The 22580-nt window shown below is 37.8% G+C and overlaps 1 protein-coding gene across 2 annotated transcripts in view; it reads right to left on the bottom strand.

Annotated features, from left to right (window-relative positions):
- TTC7B (tetratricopeptide repeat domain 7B) overlaps positions 1–22580 on the bottom strand; it is a 112597-nt gene that overhangs the window by 44330 nt on the left and 45687 nt on the right. For both annotated transcript variants that reach the window (XM_010003710.1, XM_010003709.1), the window contains exons 11-15: positions 22077–22194; positions 21838–21895; positions 17308–17380; positions 15933–16093; positions 415–531 (exon numbers count right to left, since the gene is read on the bottom strand). In XM_010003710.1, coding sequence (XP_010002012.1) covers positions 415–531; positions 15933–16093; positions 17308–17380; positions 21838–21895; positions 22077–22194 — 527 coding nt within the window. The remainder of the gene's footprint in view (positions 1–414; positions 532–15932; positions 16094–17307; positions 17381–21837; positions 21896–22076; positions 22195–22580) is intronic.

Here is a 22580-nt window from a genome sequence, read left to right on the forward strand (position 1 = left end):
TCCTGCTGTTTCCATAGTCTATCACTAAGTAAAAGGAAGGAGGACTAGGTTTAAGTCTTTGAACTAAATTTCCACTACAGTAATCTCTCCACCTGCAAATATAAAAGGTTCTATAACCCAGATTGTGGGAAAAAAGCCCCACACAACAACATCAGTACATTAAGGAAAACAGGGCAGAGTTACCCAACCTCCGTAATCAGTCCTAATTACTGCAGAGTTTATTAGCTTTATGACCTTACTTCACAGAACTCTGGGTAGTTTCTGCATGTCCATCAACTGGTCTCCATGTTTCCAGAGGATTTGTTTGTTTTTACAAAATACCATACCAAGCAAAAGCAGGACTGCTGACCTAATACTGCCCTGAAATGCTACTGAGCAAGGTACCAAGCCGCCTAGAATTCTAAAGCATCTTACCTTGGGTTAGTGAGATTATAGCAGGATTTCCAAATCTGGAGCATGTGCTTACAGGTAAGGAGTGCTTCATCTGGGCCTCTGCACAGGGACTCCAATTTGACTTTTGTAAATAGTAATCTAGTGAAAAAAGGAAAGGAAATTAAAAGAAAAAAGATTCCAATTCCAGCAAAACATTTTTAAAGATAGCCAAGATCACACCAGACTGGAGAAAACATAACTTCAAAGACAATGTTAATTTAAATAATTGTTTCATGAAGTAATTACAGTAAAGTCAAATACCTAACATCATCAAAGTAATAGTGCTTTTTATAAGACGGCCTTTTCAACTTGATAAAAATAAAGTTGACTGAGTCTTTTAAATTTATTTTTAAAGGTAAGCAAGACAATATATCTTAATGAAATATTATTTTATATGCTGAAAAGAGATGTCTTCACTAAAGAAAATTTTTACTGCTTTTATGAGAAAGGAAAGTGTACACCATTCACTGGCTCAGATTATGGTTATCTAACATACTCAGAAAAGAAAAGAATTCAGTACTGATGCAAGTTACTCCCCATAATACCAGCCTCCTATAATACCAACTTCTGTTGTTGAAGGAAATTGAAGAGACTACACTGAAAAAGATACAACTAGACGAGATAAATTAATGGGAGGTAGTCACTATTGGTAAAATAGTGACTACTATTTAATGGACAAGAAAACGCAGCTTCACTCTACATTATGTTGTTATCAGCAGGCACCAAGATTGATGTTTGACTTGAATTTGTAACATTTTGAACAAGTGAAAACCTGAAGAAATCACATAATTCATCAAATATGCATCAAACTATTCATAATGGAAGGCACCATAAATCAATTCTTATTTCAGTGTTAAGTGTTTCTAATGGCAGCAAGACAAAGTGCACAGCCTCATAAGATGACAAATGCATAATATTTTTATATTCCATGTATCAACAGAAGGTTCTCCACAGCGATAAACTTAGACACCTTCCTAGATAATTAAAGAATATAAATGCAGTATGAAAATGAAGGAGAGAATCAATTGATCGACATGCACATTTACAGGAGTTACAGCACCTGGGAACAGATAATACACTGGAAAAATACAAATTAAAAAGTAATTTTTAGTAAATTGCAAGATTAAAGAGTACAAAGCAGGAAGAGAGGTTGCATATAAAACTGTTAGCCTACTTTCTGTTTTAAACCCAGGTGTACTGGGTTTTATTATAGTGCAACCTTAACCATCTTAAGTGAAAGATCTATGCGACTGGTCATATGGTTTGCGTGGGAAGACTGAGAAGGGTGTAGAGGGTGGGCATGTGTGAAAGCTCAGAACTTTCTTATCCCAAATACAAATTTGAGCTGCTAATAGTAACTGTAAACTGCCAGAGGGTTTTCACAAGAATAAGAAATGACATCAAGTGTCTCAGCAAGATATAGCAGCTAAAGCTTTCGTGCTGCACTGAATGTCCTCTGCAGGAACCACCAAGTTTGCAAATTTAAAAATTATTCACACTACCTTAATTTTATAATGTATGTGTTGGTAAGATTGAGGAGGAAATGAAATACAGGTTGCTGAGTTAGTTGGAGAGAATGAGCATCTGTGGACAAGCAAGTTAAGTAAGGTCATATGCAGCTTCACCTGAAGTCTTGTATGAACACAGAACAGAGTAATCAGTTACACTATTTTAGCTTTCTTCCTAACAGTAAATCAAGTTTGAGTATACAAGGAATTATATAGATAATTTGAAGTCGTATTTCATTTGGCAGACCAGTCCTCTCTAGATTCTCCAGAGTGAGTATAGTGACTATAACACTAGAAGAAAAAATGTCCAGCTCTGTCCATCATTTTCAACAAGAGAGAAGGAAAAAAGACAAGTAACATCCTTCTGCTCTCATGTTTCTACATCTATTCTACCCTTAACACACACCCCACCCAAACAACAAGACCTAGGCATCAAAATACAAACCCAAAATGACCAGAATCTACCTCACATAATACTTTTACTATTTCCCTGTCTGAAGAGAGTACTTTTTAGAGTTTGAAGAACCTACAGAAGTTCAGTTTTTAAAAATCTGTGATCATAAAACACTTTACAAAAATTATGAAACATAATAAACTCAAACACTGAATTTACAAGTAACTTTAGAAAGAAATCGTTATACTTCATATTATATACAGTTTATAGATAGACTGAATTCACATTAACAGCCTTCAAGTGTTTTAAGAATTCTGTAGCAGAGAGAAGGCAGAGGGTCACCACATCACTGAGATTCAGCATGCAAGAGTTAAAAGAAAAACTGAGCAGAAAACAGAAAGGGAGGATATTTGATTACTAAGATATTACTTAGACATGTACAAAATAGCAGGAGTCTGTGCAACAAAATGTAGGAACCTGGAATACTACTGCAGGATTTGAGGACAAGACAGCAGAAGACAAATATACTTGTTATAATTAAAGCAAAACGCATCAGAATTTGATGCTTTTGGATGCACCTGGTACACATGCAACACCATCCCTGCTTCTTATACATTACAGAAATCAAGGGGACTGTATGGTTGCAGGTTTCCCAAAATACTACTAATAAACAAACTATGGTGGAAAAATATTCATAATTCTAACAAAGAAAGGCTAGTCAATTGTATCTAATGGGAAAAAAAGGGTACACTGGTGTGTGATTATCCACACTAAATGAAAAATAAGCTTTTTAATAGGAAAGTTTGCACTTATAAAGTCACACAGAATAGTTTCCCTGGGTCCAATAAATATTTTAACTGTAAATCACAAAATAACTTAGACACTTCAGAAAACTGAGATGGGATGTTAATAACAAATTAAAACCTGCCAAGTAAACATTTACTTAACAAATAGGGGAAGGAAGGGAAGAAAGAGGAAAGAGGTGAAGGGCAAGATCAACCCGTGTGACAAACAAGTCTTCCAAATTAACTTAATTCTTCCAAGTTCCCCTGAAATATGACTGGAGGAATGAGTTGTAAGACAAACCAGCAGTTCAGGGAAAAGTATTATCACAGGAAGGTTTTAGAAACCTTGAGGTAGATCATCTGAAAAAGGATTTTGTGGAGGTCAGCTTCAAGCATCTGTGGAAACAACTGTTTGTCGGAGTCTGAGGTTTAAAGTACTGGCATATGCTGCAGAACAAAACATGACAGAGTAACCACAGCCTGGCTGGACAGCACTCATGACTGGGAATGTAAGCACTGAGAAAAAGGTAACATTAAAAATAGAAATTAAGAGTAGAACAATGTGTGTCGATGCTGTGTCAAACTGGAATAACTGTAACAGAAAACAAGAACACATATCTGTTTGGGTAAAATCTTCTGAGGAGGGGAAGTAGGTAAAACAGGTTCTGTTTAAGACATAAGACTAGTGGGGCATTTGTTACAGCATCACTGTTTGAAATGGATGCGGATCTTTAGATAAAAATAAAGTTACTTATATCATTTTAGGAGACTAATTACCCATACAGAAAATGGATAACAAACCAAACTCTTAAGAGCTTAGTTATTCTTGGAACTAATAGCTGAAAAACTTATGAAATAGCTACTGAAGCAGCAAATTACTCTATTACTTCAAGATGGTTCTCACTAACTAATGAAGACATTATAAAACAGGTGCTCACAACCTAATCCATGTATTACTGGATTTTTATTTAAATAAAGAATTTAAAATCCCAAACAGGTTTATAAACTAGGTCTTTGATTTTCAGCAGCATAAACCCAAATAATTTTACAGCAAAAGTTAGCAAAGATATCTGAGGTACAGGAGAAGCCTGGCATTTAACACAAAGATGCTAAAACATTTAAGGATTCACTTCTCAAGTTGAAGAGGCAAAGCCTGATGTTTGACAAGCCAATCATTGATAACATTATGCAAGTAAAACATCAGAAACACGCAGAGATCCTATCAAGAATAGCAGGGGGCAGAGAGAGGAGATAAGAGAGAAAAAATGAGCACAAAAAGCTGCATCTAAGGCACACAGCAAAAAGTAAGGCTTTTTTGTACCTAGGTAGAAAAAAAATAAAAGAAAAATGCGTATACTAACATGGGATGAGCTAAAGATCAAGGATACTCAGAAATGAAACCCCAAGCTCCACAATAATCCTGATCTGTGTCATCTCAGGTATCAGAACAATGATAAATAGAGAGCAGGAACTTTTAAAATTATTATTTAACGCAATCAAAAAAATTTATCAGAATTACAGAAAAAGTGACACAAAAGATTGTCCTTTCTAAAGTAAAAACTTTAAAGAAAATATCACTTCTATAAGGCTTGGAGAACAACTACAGCACCAATGATTTTTTCAAGAGGGAAGGCAAAGACAAATATATATAATCTTAGTAACATATAAAAATTCAGACAAAAATATCATACAAAAATGAGAGGAGTATTATTAACAATTAACACTGTTAATGGAAAAATACGTTATAGTTCAAGTTTAATAAAGGGATTGTACAAAAGAACCTGGGTAAGAGTTATTCCAAACGAGAGCTGCCTAACAGCAAGGTTCATCAAGGTTAGACAGCTGTGAAGAAGGCAAATGCAATTCTACAATGTACTCGTTAGAGCAGAAAGAGAGAGACAGTGCCAATGTAGAACACTCCAGTGAGACCACATCTGGAGTGTTACACATAATTCTCATCATAATAATTAAAAACACACACAAGAAATTTCAAATTGGAGCAGCTGCAGAGATGGGCTGCAAGGGTGATCAGCTGACTGGAGAATGCAGAGTATGAAAAACGCTTCAGTTAGTTAGTCTAACAAAAAAAAAGCCAAGAGGAGGCACAAATACTCTCTATAAATATAGATGAGACAAGCACCATGAAGGAAAAAAAACAGGTTATCTAGAGGATAACATTTCCACAAAAATGAATATACATAAAGGCCATACAGACTAGTAAAACATTACGAGTGGAAGTTGGGTTTCAAGATTATAAATGAAACTGTAGAAAATACTGCTTCCTCACAGTTTGTTTTGGATAGACTGCAGAAGAGATGGACCTAATAACCTAACTGTTCTTAAAATACAGCTGGTAAGTTCATGAAAAGTATTAGACAGGACAACTCTAATAATGAAGACTTGTGACTTCCAAGGTTCTTCCTTGTGCTCTATTTCCTAATAATTACAAATTAGTTTATTAAATTATTTTCTGAAGCTTTCCCTACATAGCTAAGAACTTACGAATCTCCAAAATAAAACTGTTGTCTTCATTATCACAGAATCACAGACTGCTTGGAGTTGGAAGGGGCCTTGAAGATCATCGAGTTCCAACTCTCCTGCACAGGCAGGGACACCTCCCACCAGAGCAGGCTGCTCAGAGCCCATCCAACCTGCCCTTGAACACCCCCAGGGATGGAGCCCCCACAACATCCCTGGGCAGCCTGTTCCAGTGTCTCACTACCCTTACACAGAAGAATTTCTTTCTTCTCAGCCAGCCTGTTTCATTTCTTTTGAAATAAAATAACCAGATGCTACAACCACTAACTACTTTCCACAGCAACATTCTTAAGATGTCAGGAAATAGAGAAGAGTCAATTTGTCCAATACTTGCTTAATAATTCTATTTTGTAGAATGAAGCAAAGATTCAAACTACTGAAGAGGGAGCTCTGCTATGTGACAACATTATTAGCATAGAGAACTTCTAGATCTTTCAGTGAACAGGCTGCACTCACCTGGGGTGTCATTTAAAAACCAGCTGCCTTGCTTTTGGGATCAAGTAAGCAATTTTTTCATATTGCTTTGCACGGTATGAGCACACCAGCTTGGATCAGCCACAGCTGAGTATCTGTATTCCACAGAGTACTGCATGGAACAGACCTGCCTTTCATTCCCCAATTCTTTCTTCAAATATGGCAATATGACATGCTATCTATTGTTCTTCCACCAGATCTAGAGTAGCGTCACCCCATGCAGGAATTTCCCTAAAGTCCCTCAGACTAAGAAACTTCTACAGCAAACTTTTAACTCCACTAGATGACAACTTCTGAAGGGTCCCTACCTGCATATCCTGACTGAACAGAATGCTCTATTTTCAGTTAACTTTGGGAGCAAGCTTCATTATTATTCTCTTCTTATATAAATTACCTATATTGTTCAGGACTTGAAGAACATAAGCACGACCTGTGCATGGTGAGAACCCTTTAAGAGCTCTTCTGTATGCACTGAAGTCAATCTAAGCATACTCTGCACAACAGTAAACAGCTACCCCACTTGAAGAAGCTAAAATTTAAAAGGATGCATCAAATACACTTCTTTACAAAGCAGGATTAAAAATGCAACTATCTTTACATTTGACCTACCTTGAGTAAACTTAGTAAGTTTTAAGAGAACCTTTTAAAGTAATGAAACAGGTTACATTTCTAACTTCAGCCAATGGTATTTTCACTTGATAATAAATTATTAAAATGTAGTAGAAAAGGAAGTAATATATTGGGAGTCCCATAAATACGGTAACAACCAACTAACAAGCTATGAAGAATGTGTCAAACTACAGCTTGGTCTCCCTGACACAATAATTTCTACAATAGCTTAAATATGAGAATATCTATAGTCAGGTCTGACAGACAGCTGGTTACTTAGCAGAGCATAGAAGAAAGATGACAAATACCAGTTCTGCCTAGAGTTATAGATTTAGCTTTGGTTTTGCATTTAAGTGCCTATTTGATATATGAATATCTTTCCTTGTTCTATTTATCAAGGAAATCAGTTTTTTAAAAGTGCAAGCTTAACCACCACCACACACTGTAGTGCAACTACAACTGACCTTGGGAAAACAGAATAGTGTAGTCTACTCCCTTTAATTGATAAAGATACCCCTGTCCCACGAAACTGTTGTATGTATCATCATACACTGCATGTACCAGACAGTTCTGCTGTTATGCCCACCTGGACAATTCCCAGAAAGAAAGAAGTTGCTTTAATCACTGACCTAAGAGGGATACTAAAAGGCTTTGCAATTCTGGGAAATCTACTGTAGCTCAAAAGAGGCTTGAGGGTCAGGAATGAAAGGATTTAATAGTTTACAAAAGGGTGACAAATTGGGCTGATACTTCTGTGAAATATCCTTAAAAGAAAAAAAAAAAAAATCCATCACACTTCAACAAATGTAAATGTTTAAGCTGTGAACTTAGTTTTCAGTTGTCTTCAAACCTGTTACCATATGTCTTTGCTTTTTGAGCGCACTGAACATGAAAATAACATGCTTGCACTCCTTAAATAACCCATTTGTTGTTCTACTTTAAAAGCTTGTCAGCTGCTATCCATTGCAGTTCCATTTTCAGTGTAAAATTAGCAATTAATATTTATTATTTATTTTGCTTAATTACACTAATTTCAGGCACTTTAGTGCCCCAACAGTTGAAATAATGAGGGAACCTCAAATAGCTAAGATTAAGAAAACAGTATCACAAGTTTTCATTAAGAAACCTAATACTGCCTCCCTTGACTGAGAACCCACCTCTGACTAACCATGAAGTAGAAACAGATAGAAATGTTGTTTCCAGATTTCATATCATTCAAAAGAGCACTAAGATACAGGTTCTTCATAATAAGCAGATAAAAAGACAGGAAAGAGTCATAGAAAGGAGTTAGTAAAAAAGACTCCTCAGGTAATCACACATATAACTGTACTATACATATTGCACAAGATAGACAAGCCCAGTATGAACCAAGGCAACACAAAACCACAATTTGCATCACCTTGGATTCATTTTCAGACTACAATGCACACCTTTGGGTCTGCTTACACATTCAGAGCAAGCAATCACTGGATTGAAATAAATACAATTTGAGGAAAACCCAAGCAGATAAGACCTCAGGCCTCCCTCACAGATTTATTTTCTAGCAGTTTAGGATACATTCTGGCTCCCTCCTGCCTACGCTCTCTGCATTTAGGGCAGGATGTCCCTACTTCTGTTTCGAGAGAAGAGATGGATCATTTCACCCAGTCTCCCACATAGTTTGATGGTTAGAACTCTGAGTTTCATCTTCTGTGGGTTCAAATCCTATCAAGCAGGAAAAGAACTGAACTTTACATTTCTACTATAGGGACAATTTATCTAATGAAAGGTGGGGAAAAAACAACGTAACTTAAGAAGAATTCAAATGCAGTAGGACATGACAGAGACAAACTATTCAGATTTTTTTCGTGATGGCACATTTCTGCCCCCCCCCCCCCCCCCCCCCCATCTCACTAGAGCAGGGTATTAATAATCTTAAATCATCTAGATGTGGTATTTGGACTTGGTAGAGCAGGTTAGCGGTTGGACTTTATGATCTTAAAGGTCATTTCCAACTTAAGTGATTCTATGATTGTACTGAAAAACACAGGCAACTTGCTTATAAGCAGAGTGGTCAAAACTCTAGAAAGTTTATAGCTTTATAGTGCAGGAGGGCTAATGCTAATTTAAGATACAAGAGTATGTGTGCTAGATACCTCAAATATTAAACATGAATTCTAGAAATCATAGAATCATAGAATCTTAGGGGTTAGAAGGGTCCTCGAGAGATCATCTAGTCCAACCCCCCTGCCAGAGCAGGGTCACCTAGAGTACATCACACAGGAACTCATCCAGGTGGGTTTTGAATGTCTCCAGTGAGGGAGACTCCACAACCTCCCTGGGCAGTCTGTTCCAGTGCTCTGTCACTCTTACAGTAAAAAAATTTTTTCGGATATTCACCTTGAATCTCCTATGCTCCAATTTACACCCATTACCCCTTGTCCTATCACTGGTCATCACTGAGAAAAGCCTAACTCCGTCCCCCTGACACTCACCCCTTACGTATTTGTAAACATTGATGAGGTCACCCCTCAGTCTCCTTTTCTCCAAGCTAAAGAGACCCAGCTCCCTCAGCCTTTCCTCACAAGGGAGATGTTCCACTCCCTTAATCATCTTTGTAGCTCTGCGCTGGACTCTTTCAAGCAGTTCCCTGTCCTTCTTGAACTGAGGGGCCCAGAACTGGACACAATATTCCAGATGTGGCCTCACCAATGCAGAATAGAGGGGGAGGAGAACCTCTCTTGACCTACTAACCACACCCTTTCTAATGCACCCCAGGATGCCATTGGCCTTCTTGGCCACAAGGGCACATTGCTGGCTCATGGTCATCCTCCTGTCTACCAGGACCCCCAGGTCTCTTTCACCTACACTACTCTCCAGCAGTTCAGCCCCCAACCTGTACTGGGACATGGTGTTGTTCTTCCCCAAATGTAAAACTCTGCACTTCCCCTTGTTGAATTTCATCATGTTTCTCCCCGCCCAACTCTCCAACCTATCTAAGTCTCTCTGAATGGCAGCACAGCCTTCTGGTGTGTCAGCCACTCCTCCCAGCTTAGTGTCATCAGCAAACTTGCTGAGGGTACATTCTATACCCTCATCCAGGTCGTTGATGAAGATGTTGAACAACACCGGTCCCAGTACCGACCCCTGTGGGACTCCACTAGTCACACACCTCCAACCAGATTCTGCCCCATTGACTACAACTCTCTGACTCCTTCCTTTCAACCAGTTCCTAATCCACCTCACTTCCTGATCACCAAACCCATACCTGATCAACTTATCTACAAGGATGCTGTGGGAGACGGTGTCAAATGCTTTACTGAAATCAAGATAAACCACATCTACCGCTCTACCATCATCTATCCACCTAGTAATTTCCTCATAGAAGGCTATGAGGTTAGTCAAACATGATTTACCCTTGATAAAACCATGCTGACTGCTCTTGATGACCCCCATGTCCTTGATGTGCCTGGAGATAGTCACAAGAACAAGTTGTTCCATCACCTTTCCAGGGATGGAGGTGAGGCTGACCGGTCTATAGTTACCCGGGTCCTCCTTCTTGCCCTTCTTGTAGACTGGAGTGACATTTGCTATCCTCCAGTCCTCAGGCACCTCACCTGTTGCCCATGACTTACTGAAGATGATGGAGAGTGGCCTAGCAATGACCTCCGCCAGCTCCCTCAGCACCCTTGGGTGCATTCCATCTGGACCCATTGATTTATGGATGTCCAGATTACTCAACTGATCCCTAACCCAATCCTCATCTACCATGTCAAACTCTTCCTCTATCTTGACTTCTTCTGGGGCTATATGAATCTGGGGCTCATAGGGAGACCCTGCAGGAGTGAAGACAGAGGCAAAGAAGGCATTCAGCACCTCTGCCTTCTTTATATCCTCTGTCACCAGGGCTCCCACCTCATTCCTCAATGGGCCAATATTGCCTCTACTGCTAGTTTTGCTAGCTATGTATTTGAAAAAGCCCTTTCTATTATCCTTAACCTGACTTGCAAGGTTAAGTTCCAAGGAGGCCTTAGCTTTCCTAATTGCCTCCCTACATCCTCTGACAACAGTCCTATATTCCTCCCACGTGACCAGCCCCTCCTTCCATGATCTGTAGATTTTCCTTTTCCACTTAAGTTTGCCCAGTAGTTCCTTCTTTAACCATGCAGGTCTCCTAGCACCCTTACTAGATTTCCTAACCATTGGGACACTCTGATCCTGTGCTTGCAAGAAGTGGTCCTTGAATGTTGACCAGCTATCTTGAGCTCCTTTATTTTCTAGCACCCTGTCCCATGGGATTTCCCTTAATAGATGATTGAGGAGACCAAAGTTTGCCCTGTGGAAGTCCAGGGTTCTGGTCCTGCTGGGTATTTTGTTCCTTCCACACAGGATATGTACTCATATAAAATCTGTTTTGTTGTGATTACATCAGCTCAGTTAAGATTTTATTAGCATTTAAATTCTATCACCATGCCTTACAAATTAGGTAGTTAATATTGTACAAACAAGGCAAACAAATAATTATCTTACTGTATTGCTTAATAATCTACCTGGTCTTCTGACATTTTTCAAAAAGAATTTTCAGCTTCAGTACAATACATTTTTTTTCTACTATGTTCTTGTTTGTTACACAGTTGTCAGGCTTTTCACTCTCAGTCTATCCTTCTTTCTCTCTTTCTTTACCTTTCTTCTTTTAGATTCTGTAGTATTGCTACATTAAAAGAGAAAGCAAGGAGACTTGCTATTAAGGGGAAGAAATTCAAAGTAGAGTGAAAAGTCATAGCAGTACTGTGAATAATTAGAATGCAATGATTCTTTGAAATATAAATATGTGTAATTTTGTAGGAGTGTAAAATGGTTTGGTTTTTTTGTCCCTTGTTTTTTCTTTCTGGGTTTCAGTGTTTAGGAGTAAGGTAGGACAGGTAACAGCTTCTGTTGTTCAAATTTAAAAAAATGGAAGAGAATATTTCAGATTATCCCATATTTTGTTTTATTTTTATTTTTCTATTATAACCACTTATTTATTTGTTTATTTGTTTTATCTAAATGTTGCATTTTAAAATGCTTTTAAATTCCCTCTTTCAGAGGTTTACCTTTTCTGAATTCACAGCTCAGCAAATCTGCAGGAATTCAAAACTGTTTCTCTACCACCACATTTGTTTTTATTATGTATGTCTTCAAAAAGAGGTTATTCTAAACATTACAGATTTACCTATGGATAAGAAATCATGAGTTATAATATTATCTTTTCCAATCCTTTCAGTTCTCAGTTTTCTCAGTCTAGCCTTCTCTTTGACTCAAAGATTCTTCCAAGTTTAGTCCACATTGAAACTTGTTCTGGTTCTTCTACTCCAGAACACTTTACCTATCTCTATTTTTTCCTGTATTTTCTTTATTTTAGAAATTCTCTATTCAGTCAAATCATATATTTGCTCTTCTTACAGCACTGCTTTTCTTTAGGTTCCACTGTAAAATCATTAAAATAAGAAGCTTTTAAAGGCCTTTCAATAGCCCTTGGAAAAGGTCCTATGTATATATTTTGGGGGAAAACCTCCCAAAATCTGCATGGAGTGTTTAGACCCTATGTAAAAAAAAAAAAGGAAAAAAAAAAAATAAGTCTTGAAGGCTGCTTTCTCTATTCTCTGTTCTAGAGAAGTAAAAGCATGGTCCTTTCTTTGGAAAAGAGAGGAGAAATTGATGAGAATTAAAAGGCCTGTTCTTAGCAAAATCTTAGCAGGTCTTCAAAAACAGCTCAAAGGGGAGTTTTTTTACTGATTTATGTAAATAGAAAGGCAAAGTTGTCAGAAGCCCAATACAAAATATGGAGTAAAGTTCTTAATCCCCACTCCTAGACATATTATTATTATTAAATCAGAGTAGTTAGGTTGGAAGGGATCTTAAATATCATATAGTTCCAACCTCCCTGCATGGGCAGGGACACCTCCCAGTAGACCAGGTTGATCAAAGTCCTGTCCAGCCTGGCCTTGAACACTTCAGGGATGGGGCATTCACAACTTTTCTGGGCAACTTGATTTACTTGCTCACACCGCACACATGCGCTGTCACTGGTTCCCTCTGATACCAGTGCCAGACTCAGGCATTCACTGCAGCCAGAGACCTGCACTGCTGCGTGCCTGCTTGGGAGCTCCGTCTGAGTCCCCACATTCTTTTTCACAATAGTTTTTGGCTGCGTTGTGACCATGATCAATCTAGTTACTAGTCTGCTTTTCCTAGGATGAGAAGGCACCAGCTGCTCCCTGCCTGCCCTCGTGCAGCTCTCTGCCTCACCGCCTGCCCTCGCGCCTGCCACGTGTCTCCTCTCTGGAGGCCGCTGCCGGTGCTGCTGCCGCTCTCTCTTCTGCGCTGCCGCGTGCTCAGATGAGGCTGCCAAATGGCCAATTTGCATCAGATTTTCAAAGGTTAAAAACTGCCAGGCAACATACTTACTAATTGACCACAAAAGAAGAGTGCTTGGAAAGTATCCACTTTCAGCATGACTCACAGTGTACTCTATGACTTCCTTGTAACTTCTGGAATTTTACAAAGATGTAGTATTATAAACTTCTGAAAAGTAAGATTCTTTTCAAAGAAAAGCAAAACAAAAAGGACATACAGCTGTGAACAGGGCAGGAGAGCACTCAATGCAGCACTGCAACTACAGCATACAGAACTACATGGAGAAGAATAACTAAAAATAGCATAAATCACAGGCCCTATGTTTTACTTGAACATGTTCCAAGTACAGAGATTTATTATGCTGCAAAGCTACTGAAGTATCATTTTGCTTAAGGCTGAGATAATTGATTCATTCTAACAGAAATACAGAGAATACTACGATATATCTTGTACTATTTAGCTTACTTGGATTACAGACATAACCGAAAGATAAAACACAAACTGTGATGATATTGGAAGTGTTTACAAAAGCCAATAAAATACCACAGGCAAATAAGTGAATGTTCAGTATATCTAAAAATTAGCAAGCCTTAGAGGAACACAAGAGGATCTCTTTCCAGTCTGACAGAAAGTATTGTGAGATTGTACTATTTAAAGAAGTTGCAGAGCACGAAAATAGAATCAACAATACACCTACCATTAGTGTTTTCTATTTTATATATACACACATACACACTGTCAACTATTTCAAGAACACACAATACAGTGTGCAAGAAAAGATTGTAAACAAGGGTTTGCTTACAAATACTTGTAAAAATAACCCAGATACATGAAGGAATCAATCCAAATTTATATTATTGACCAGATATGTTTGTTTGGCTATCAGTATCAAGCGCACAGAGCACATACAATTGTATCCTTGACTTCTCTGGGAATTACAAATAACCACAGAGCACTAAAAGACTGTCTAGATAAACATATAGCTGTCTTTCACCTTGGATTCTTCAGCAATTGTTGCCACATCTGATGGCAATTCCTACTGTCAAGAGATTCCTCTCAAATTCCCTGATCTGTACCACTAGGTTGTAACATAGTACACTGTATCCCCATGGTGTTTGTATTCCACACCATGACTAATAATTTAGAACCACCACTATGACTGATATGATTAATTTACATACATACTTTAATAGAAAGATCAGTACTATTTAAACAACTCAGGCAACATGTTTAAACACAAGATGGTTATAAACAGGTAAGGAAGGGCCACGAACCATATTTGAAAAACAGGTAAATACTTTTGAATGCTCAGAAGAGTAATTTTAAACGTTTTATTGAATGATCCTTTGTTCTCTTATTACAATAGGAAAACTGCAGTTCCAGCAATACTTCTAGACTACTATCATTCTGAGAGATAACCAGCTTTTTCTTTGTCATTTACATGGCCAGTAAGTGGCAGAAGATGAACCAAGAACAGACAGAAAATCATAGATCATGGTGCTTTGAACATACTTGTTTTTAACAATAATAGGGCATAAAATTAGATAGATGATACTTCAATTACCTCTCAAACCATGACTTAATGACAGGTGCCTCAGACCTGAAAAAAGGTCATATTTGGGAGAGGAACTGCTAAACAGTTCTGAAATAATGAAGTGTGTGTGTGTAAGACTAATAAGAACAAAGACAAGTTATATGTGTGTGGTTAAACTAGGAAGTGAGAAAGAGCAAAAGCATACAAAAACAGTTGCACAGAACTGGTTGTGAGCCACAGAAATTCTGAGGAGCGGTGATATCAGCAGATGTTCTGGTTAGATTTATGAGGAAAAAGGCAACAGCACCTTATATAGACAGTCAAAAGTAGGCATGAAATGTCAAGGAACAGGAAAGAAAAATACTAAAATTCCCATTTTCAACCTAGAAATTCTTAAATAATATTTTTCTGTTACTATATATCAACTTATAGTAACAACTTACGACACAGGCAAGTAATTTAGAAGTTAAGGTTGAGATACTTCAAAAAATTCTATAAATAAGCATTTAGGATATTTGCAATACTATGGATTACAACCTAATGACTGTTAGTAAATCATCGGAATGGAACACTGGGAGGTAATGGAAGCTGTTCTGGAGATATTTCACTGTGAAGCATTTAATTAGATTTTCATGAGAAAATAAATTTTAAAAACCCTACAAAAGTACAAAGTCCAAACGTATTTTAAGATATCCTTAACATGAAGAATAAACAAAAGGAATTATTTCATTCTTAAAAAACGAGAGAACATCAACCAAACATGCTTCTTCCCTGTTCACTTGTTTAGTTACCCATCAGCGAACTTCAGATGACTGTATTTTATGCAAGCAAAAGGTGAGATTCTCTGTTATGACCTATTTTACAGAATACATTCCATACAATATGCACAGTTATCTGTAGGATGGACACATCTGTCTTAGCTAATGGTAAAATCCTCTTTATTGTTCTTAGAATATCGCATAAAAACAGGAGAAAAAAATGCTCTAAAGCATGCAAGAGGGAGAAATTATCTAAAGAAAGAGCCTGTAGAAAAAGAAAAATAAGATCAACTATCCAGATCTAGCTTCCCTTCCAAAACCAAATCATTAATCACTACTTAACAAGCCTTTAAAAAAAAAAGCAGACCTGCATTAAATGGGCAGGGGAGAACACTATTGAAAAAAAAATAAAAAATTCAACAGACCAATCTTCAAATTCACCCCCTCTTGAAATGACTGAGATGAGAATCTAAGAAAATATAAGTATGAGAGAAAGCATAGAAAGCAAACATGACATTCACTCACATAAAATTTTCTGGATATTCACTCAAGGCCATATCAATGATATTCAAAGCATCATGATAGTGTTTCTGGGCTGATAGCAAGAGTGCAAGGAGATGAAGAGAGTTGGCATCATCTCCTTGTAGCTGCAGAGCCTGACGAACATAACCCAAAGCTTCTGGTATCTGATTTTAAAAAAGGCAGAAAAAGAAAGCACCACTATTAGAAGTATTGCCTGTTACTTGATAGCATGTCCATTACATTTTCAAAATATTCACCTGGATATCATGTAGAATTATATAGACTTCTGTAAGAAACTACTCAGAAGATTAAAATTGACCTGATGATCTACAGTGAAGAGTAAAAATTAAATAATATATTAGCCCTGTAAAATAACATACACGTTTTATTAAAACAGTTCCCTTCAGCCCTTTATAATAACTTACTATACTTTTTCAAGTATTAGTTACATTTCTACATGATTTTGAGAATATTTTTATTGTAATACATTAATACTACAGCTATACTGCAACAGTAACTGTTCTTCACATAGGATTTCACAATCTCCTCAGCGGCATGTGCTTTGGCTCAAAATTAAGTACACTAAGTGATAAAACCAGGAAATTTAATTAAGCAACATGGAAAGTTTGGAATTCAGAACAGTCATAGTCTGCTACCATAAAAATTTTGTGCTATTAAAATGACAATCCATTCCACTCTAATGTGACTTAGTCCAATGTCTCTGCTACTCAATAGCAATGAAATGTAGTCACCTAGAGTATGTGAACTACTATGCTCAAAGCTCCTCCCTAAAATAAACAGGGAATGGCTTAACATGACATACACTGAGCAGCTTCACATCATCCAAATTTACGTGACACCAGGTAGAATCCTAAATCCCTTAAAAGTAACACCTGTACAAGTTGGATTGAGCTCTGATCACTTTTATAGCTTTAAAATATTTTCTAGTTTTCTTAAACGCAGTTTTGTAGTTTTTTCACAATAACCAAACCTCCTAGAAGTTTCCAGAAAAGGCATGGGTCTTAGTAGAAACTCAAGATCATTAAAGACTAGATTCAAGTGTCCCACTCTCTAGATAATCATTCTAAACAGAGATTACACATAATTGGTAAAACCACAGTTTTACCAGCCACATAAATGCTGAAACAAATAAATTTAATAACTTATGTCTTATTTCTAATCCTAGAGCTGGAAACACTGTGGCAGCACTCTGGAGAAGTGCCCAAGACTGAAGGTGTTCAGAGATAATATTTGATATGTTTTCCACATATATGCAAAACTGGGTTTTTATTGAAGAAATCTTCATCTGTATCCATCAACAGATAGAAATTCTAATCTTCATATGACAGTGTGAGGCTGCACTTTTAAAACAACTAACCTGTCTGGATATGGCAAACTGAAGTGCCAAGTAAAATGCTGCCAGATGATCTGTTGGAGATAAACTGTGAGCCCTTAGAAACAAAGAAACAAAACAAAAAAACCAGTTAATTTTTCCTGTTAAGACATAAACACAAACACATATATATTCATGTACCCATACTGACATCTCTTCAGGGATGCCCAGATCTTGACATATGCAGTGTTCATTCCAGTGACTTTCCTGTCACTTATAGTAGAAAATAGTCATTTTAATAGCAATTATGTAATTTCAGTATAAATTTGAAATGAGCCATGCAAAATTATTATACAATTAAAATATACTCCTAACAAACACTACATGTAACTATCTAAGTAAAAAAAAAACCCAAAGCAACCAAAAAATTCCCCCAAGCAACATGCCTTCAAAGACAAGAATTAAGTAACTTGCATGAGAAGTACTCAAGCAAGTGCACCAACTCTGACCAGGATGGTTCTGAAGCACAGATCACAAAGAGGAAAAAAAAAAAGTAGTTTAAGTTATTAGGAGACAGTTTCATATTTTGTTAAATTTATCTCCAAATTGGATATTGAAGTCAAATATAAAGCCTAACAGGGTCCAGGACCCGCACTTTTTAAAATTTAAGGTCACAAATTAAGCAAGACTAAGGGAGAACAATAGATTCTAACATAGAGAGTACTTGTTCAGTCACCCAAGCTCCAGCTAGCAAAATCAACCTCTTACAACTACATAACAGCCATCTGGTAAATTCTGTGAAGCTTCAATTCACACCAATCACAGGAAAAGCAGTGAAAGTCTTCCAAAATAATAATTAAAAAGAAGTTAGTGAAACAAACACCTCCTCAACACTCTGTGAAGACGACGACTGGCAGCTTCTCAAATGGCCGCCACCACCACAAACTGGTACCCTTGAAATCTGGCATAGGCAAGGGTCCAAAACATAGCTGTATTTCTTCAGGAATTGGTTCTCTAGGTAAGTGATTAAAAATAACACACAAAAAACCCTAAACAACTGAGCCCAGTACAGCTGCTTGTTTTATAAGCTGTGTAAGACATGAATGGAGCATTTCAACTTCCACCTCTTTTAAGATATGGGAAGAGAAAGTACACATGACTCTGGCTCTGGTATGCTGAGAGTAACATACTCTGTGGTAACAAAATTTCAGCAACATTCTACACCTACGTGATCAGCGTAAGGAACCAGCAAAATTATCAAGCACACTGAAGTGTATTTCCAGGACAGCTAATCTATCAGGTATCAGTATCTAGAACAATCACCTTTCAAAGCACACTTTTCCCCTTCTCTTAGAAGGTAGCTATGGGATTTTTGACATGCAGAAACAGTTCTTCTTGAGGACCAAATCATTAAATTAAAGATTCTGTGTGGAATCTGAGCTACTCATATCAGCAATATCACTAACAGCAATACTAGCAATTCATTTTCAAAACATATACCCTGCACACTCTAAAAGCCTATATACAAGTTCATTCTGAGAATGGCCAGCAGAAAGGATTAACACATAACTTAGCATTAATACCCTCTAACATGTGCCTATAAAAAGCAAATTTATCAACTTGTAAAAGAAAAGAACAAAGAAAATCCCAAAGCATCAGAAAGATGAGTAAGAACCAGATCCAACTAATCTTTATGTTCTCAAGATTTGGATGGGTGTATGCTCTCCTGGGTAAAAAATTGTCCCAATGGCTGGGCCTGAAGAGTTGTGGTGGATGGAGTTAAATCCAGTGGGTGGCCAAAGTGGTCTTTCCCATGGATCGGTATTGGGGCCAGTTTTCTAAAGTGTCTTTATCAACAATCTGACTGAGGGGATCGAATGCACTCTTACTAAATTTGTGGACAACACAAAGATGGCCAAGTATGTTGATCTGCTTCAATGTAGAAAGGGTCTACAAAGAGATCTAGACAGGCTGGATCAACGGGCTGAGACCAATGGTATGAGATTCAACAAGGCCAAATGTCAGGTCCTGCACTTGGGTGACAACAAGCTCAAGCTCTACACATTTGGGGAAGAGTGGCTGGAAAGCTGCCCAGAGGAAAAGGACCTGGAAGCACTGGTTGATAGCTGGCTGAATATGAGCCAGCAGTGTGCCCTGATGGCCAAGAAGGCCAACAGCATCTTGGCTTGTATCAGAAATACTGTGGCCAGCAGGACTAGGGAAGTGATTGTCCCTCTCTACATGGCACTGGTGAGGCTACACCTCAGATACTGTCTTCAGTTTTGGGCCCCTCACTACAAGAAGGACATTAAGGTGCTGGAGCATGTACAGAGAAGGGAAACAGCTAGTGAAAGGGTTTGGAGAACAAGTCTGATGAGGAGCAGCTGAGGGAACTTGTGTAGCCTGGAGAAAAGAAGGCTGAGGGGAGACCTTATCACTCTCTACAACTACCTGAAACGAGGCTGTACGAAGGTGGGTGTTGGTCTCTTCTTCCAAGCAACAAGCAATAGAACAAGAGGAAATGGCCTCAAGTTGTGCCAGGGGAGCTTCAGATTCGATATTAGGAAAGAATATTCTTTATTGTAAGGATTGTCAGGCACTGGAAAAGGCTGCCCAGAAAAGTGCTTGAGTCATAATCTCTGGAGATATTTCAGAGACATGCAGATGTGGTGGTTAAGACATAGTTAGTGGTGGACTGGGCAGTGCTGCATTATTGGTTGCACTCAATGATCTTAAAGGCCTTTTCCAACTGAAATGATTCTATGATTCTGTGACTTCACGTGTATACATTTATATTCTGCTAGTTAGCACAAATATTTCAAAGCTCCATACTACTATATAATTGGAGTTCCACTCAACCTATATAGTTAAAGGCCATCTGTAATGGTTCACTGAAGAGATGCTAGATACGTTTTCAGACTTCAGCTGGCACTGTTCACTGTTTGGAAGTCTTTGAAATGGAATAGCTAAGAAGGTATCAAGACACTCATTTTTCAGCTGTAGAGAATGGATCAGAGAAGTTCCTGGGTGAAAGATGACATAACACAACCAGGCAACAATATTTGAATACAGAGTGTGAAAGAGTGATGTCACAGTGATAAGAAGCTAAGTAGTGTTTGAAAAGTACTCCTCCTAACCTATTGCTTAATCTCATTTAACTCAAACCACTTATTCCTTTTCTAGAGCAATCTAAGAAAATATTACCACACTAAGCAGTATGCTACCTATAAAATCATAGTATTATTTACTGGTGGTCAAAATGCTGTACAACTTCAAACCTCAGAAAATGTTTATTTTCCAGACAGATTGATAGCAGGGAATGACTCTCAGAATTCTGGGAATCACTATACCAAACTGGAGGATAGTCAGCAGGCACTGAACTGAATTGACTGGCTTCAGGCAATGGTTCATTTTATCCCTTTTTTGTTTCAAAGAATCAGCAGAAGAAAGCAAATAATGATAAGAACCTCAAAACTAGTGAATGGGTATAAATGTCAATAAATGGTCAGCACAGTATTTTTGAAACAGTGGTGGTTGTCAGTGGCAAGAGGTGCATGAGGAACTGAGGTACAAAACCAGGAGGTAGGAAGTTCAGTTTCGAACATGGAGAAAGAATGCTGAAGTAGTAACACCTACTAAAACCGTTAAGGAATAGGAAGAGCAAAGATGTCAAGATATATTTACAGACAAGGAATACTTTAGAAAGAAAAAGGAAGGACCGATACATACCAGCCTCACTCTAGGTACTGCAAAACAGTTTTTTAGCCCTATCCCCTTGGATACAAAATCACAAACAAAAACCCCAGATTTTGCATTCACATTAATTTACAAATCAGTTTCCCCGAAGCATTTAGGCCAACCTCACCAAAGTTAGGTTTTCAATGGTATATAAACATAAAAAGGGACCTATTTAGTAGTTGCAGAACTTCTGCCAGCTTTGCCATAAATATTTTTTTTCTGTAATTAGCATTGTGATGTTCTTATTCACTATTTATTGTCATTTCATCTGCAGAGTCAAACCCTTGAGAAGGAACCACTGTCATTAGCAGCAGTGCTACGTCTGTGTAAGGCACTTGCAAGATCAGGCATTCATGCTGTCACTGCTGTTAAAATCTCCAGATAGAATTATTTTTTCCCCCAGCTTACTACCTGCCCACAGGTGAGGGCCTCAATTATCACTGTCTCTACAGAGATAATTGCAAAAGCCTGCTATGTAATCTGGTTAGTGACCAACTCTTTTAGAAACACTACCACATAGAACCAGGACTTGAAATTTTGCATGATACTATTTTCCCTTCTAGATCAGGAGAGCCCTGTGAGTAAATATTTTATATTAGAGAGTCACACAAATAACTTTAAAATTAAATAAAAGGAAATCCTTAGAAATCAATTCAGGTATTTCTGACAGAAAATGATGAAGTAAATGCTATAGAAATACCTTCTGTACTTATGAAGGGAGATTCCCAGAGGTGAAATCCTCATTATGCAATCTCTTACAAGTCCCTCTTTTCAACACATAATAAAGCTTTTCACTACATGCAGCTGAATGAAATGAAAAGATTAACACCCACTCACCTCTGAAATGCAAGAAGAGCCTTTCTCTGCAAGACCTCTTGCAGCCCTCGCAAAGATGCTGAAAAGGATATATTTAATCAGTGACATGCAAGATCAAGAGATTTCATTCCACTTGGTCACTGAAGAATACTTAATATATTGATTGTTGCACACAGATGCTTTAAGTCTAGCATTCTGCTAGGTATCCTTTCTTAGGCAACATTAGAATTTCCAAATGTGATTGCTTATTCTTATCTTACCATCAGTAGCTTGCAGACTGTAAGTCAATCCAAGGGCTAAGTAGCCTTTTGCTTTGAACTCTGACGTTTTGTCCCCAAGATCAACGACTGTTTTGGCAAATCTTTCAGCTTCTTCCAACTGAAAATGTTACAAAACATCCATTTAAGTCTAAAACTAGCTAAAGCTTACATTATAATGAAAAGAAAGCACTGCACGCATATTATGCACACTGAGCCTATTGAAATCTCAGCCATGATTGCTTTTAAGCACAATTTCTTTTTTCATTAGACTTATTTTTCCTTCTAAATACTGAGTAAAGAACAAAGATCAAAGCTGCAGCACCCATTCCTATGGTTGAGAGAAATTCTGGCATGTAACATTGTGAAGGACCAGGTATTTCCTTACACAAACATGAAATGTCCTTTGGGTCAGCAGACAAAACTGACTTAAAATGGCGTCTCCACGCGGTGCTGAACCCCCTCTGTGTGTATGGGGGGGGGGCAGCTGCTGCAGGGGAGGAGCCG

Source organism: Chaetura pelagica, unplaced genomic scaffold, assembly GCF_000747805.2.
Source record: "Chaetura pelagica isolate M959 unplaced genomic scaffold, ChaPel_1.0 scaffold48, whole genome shotgun sequence".
Lineage (NCBI taxonomy): Eukaryota > Metazoa > Chordata > Aves > Apodiformes > Apodidae > Chaetura > Chaetura pelagica.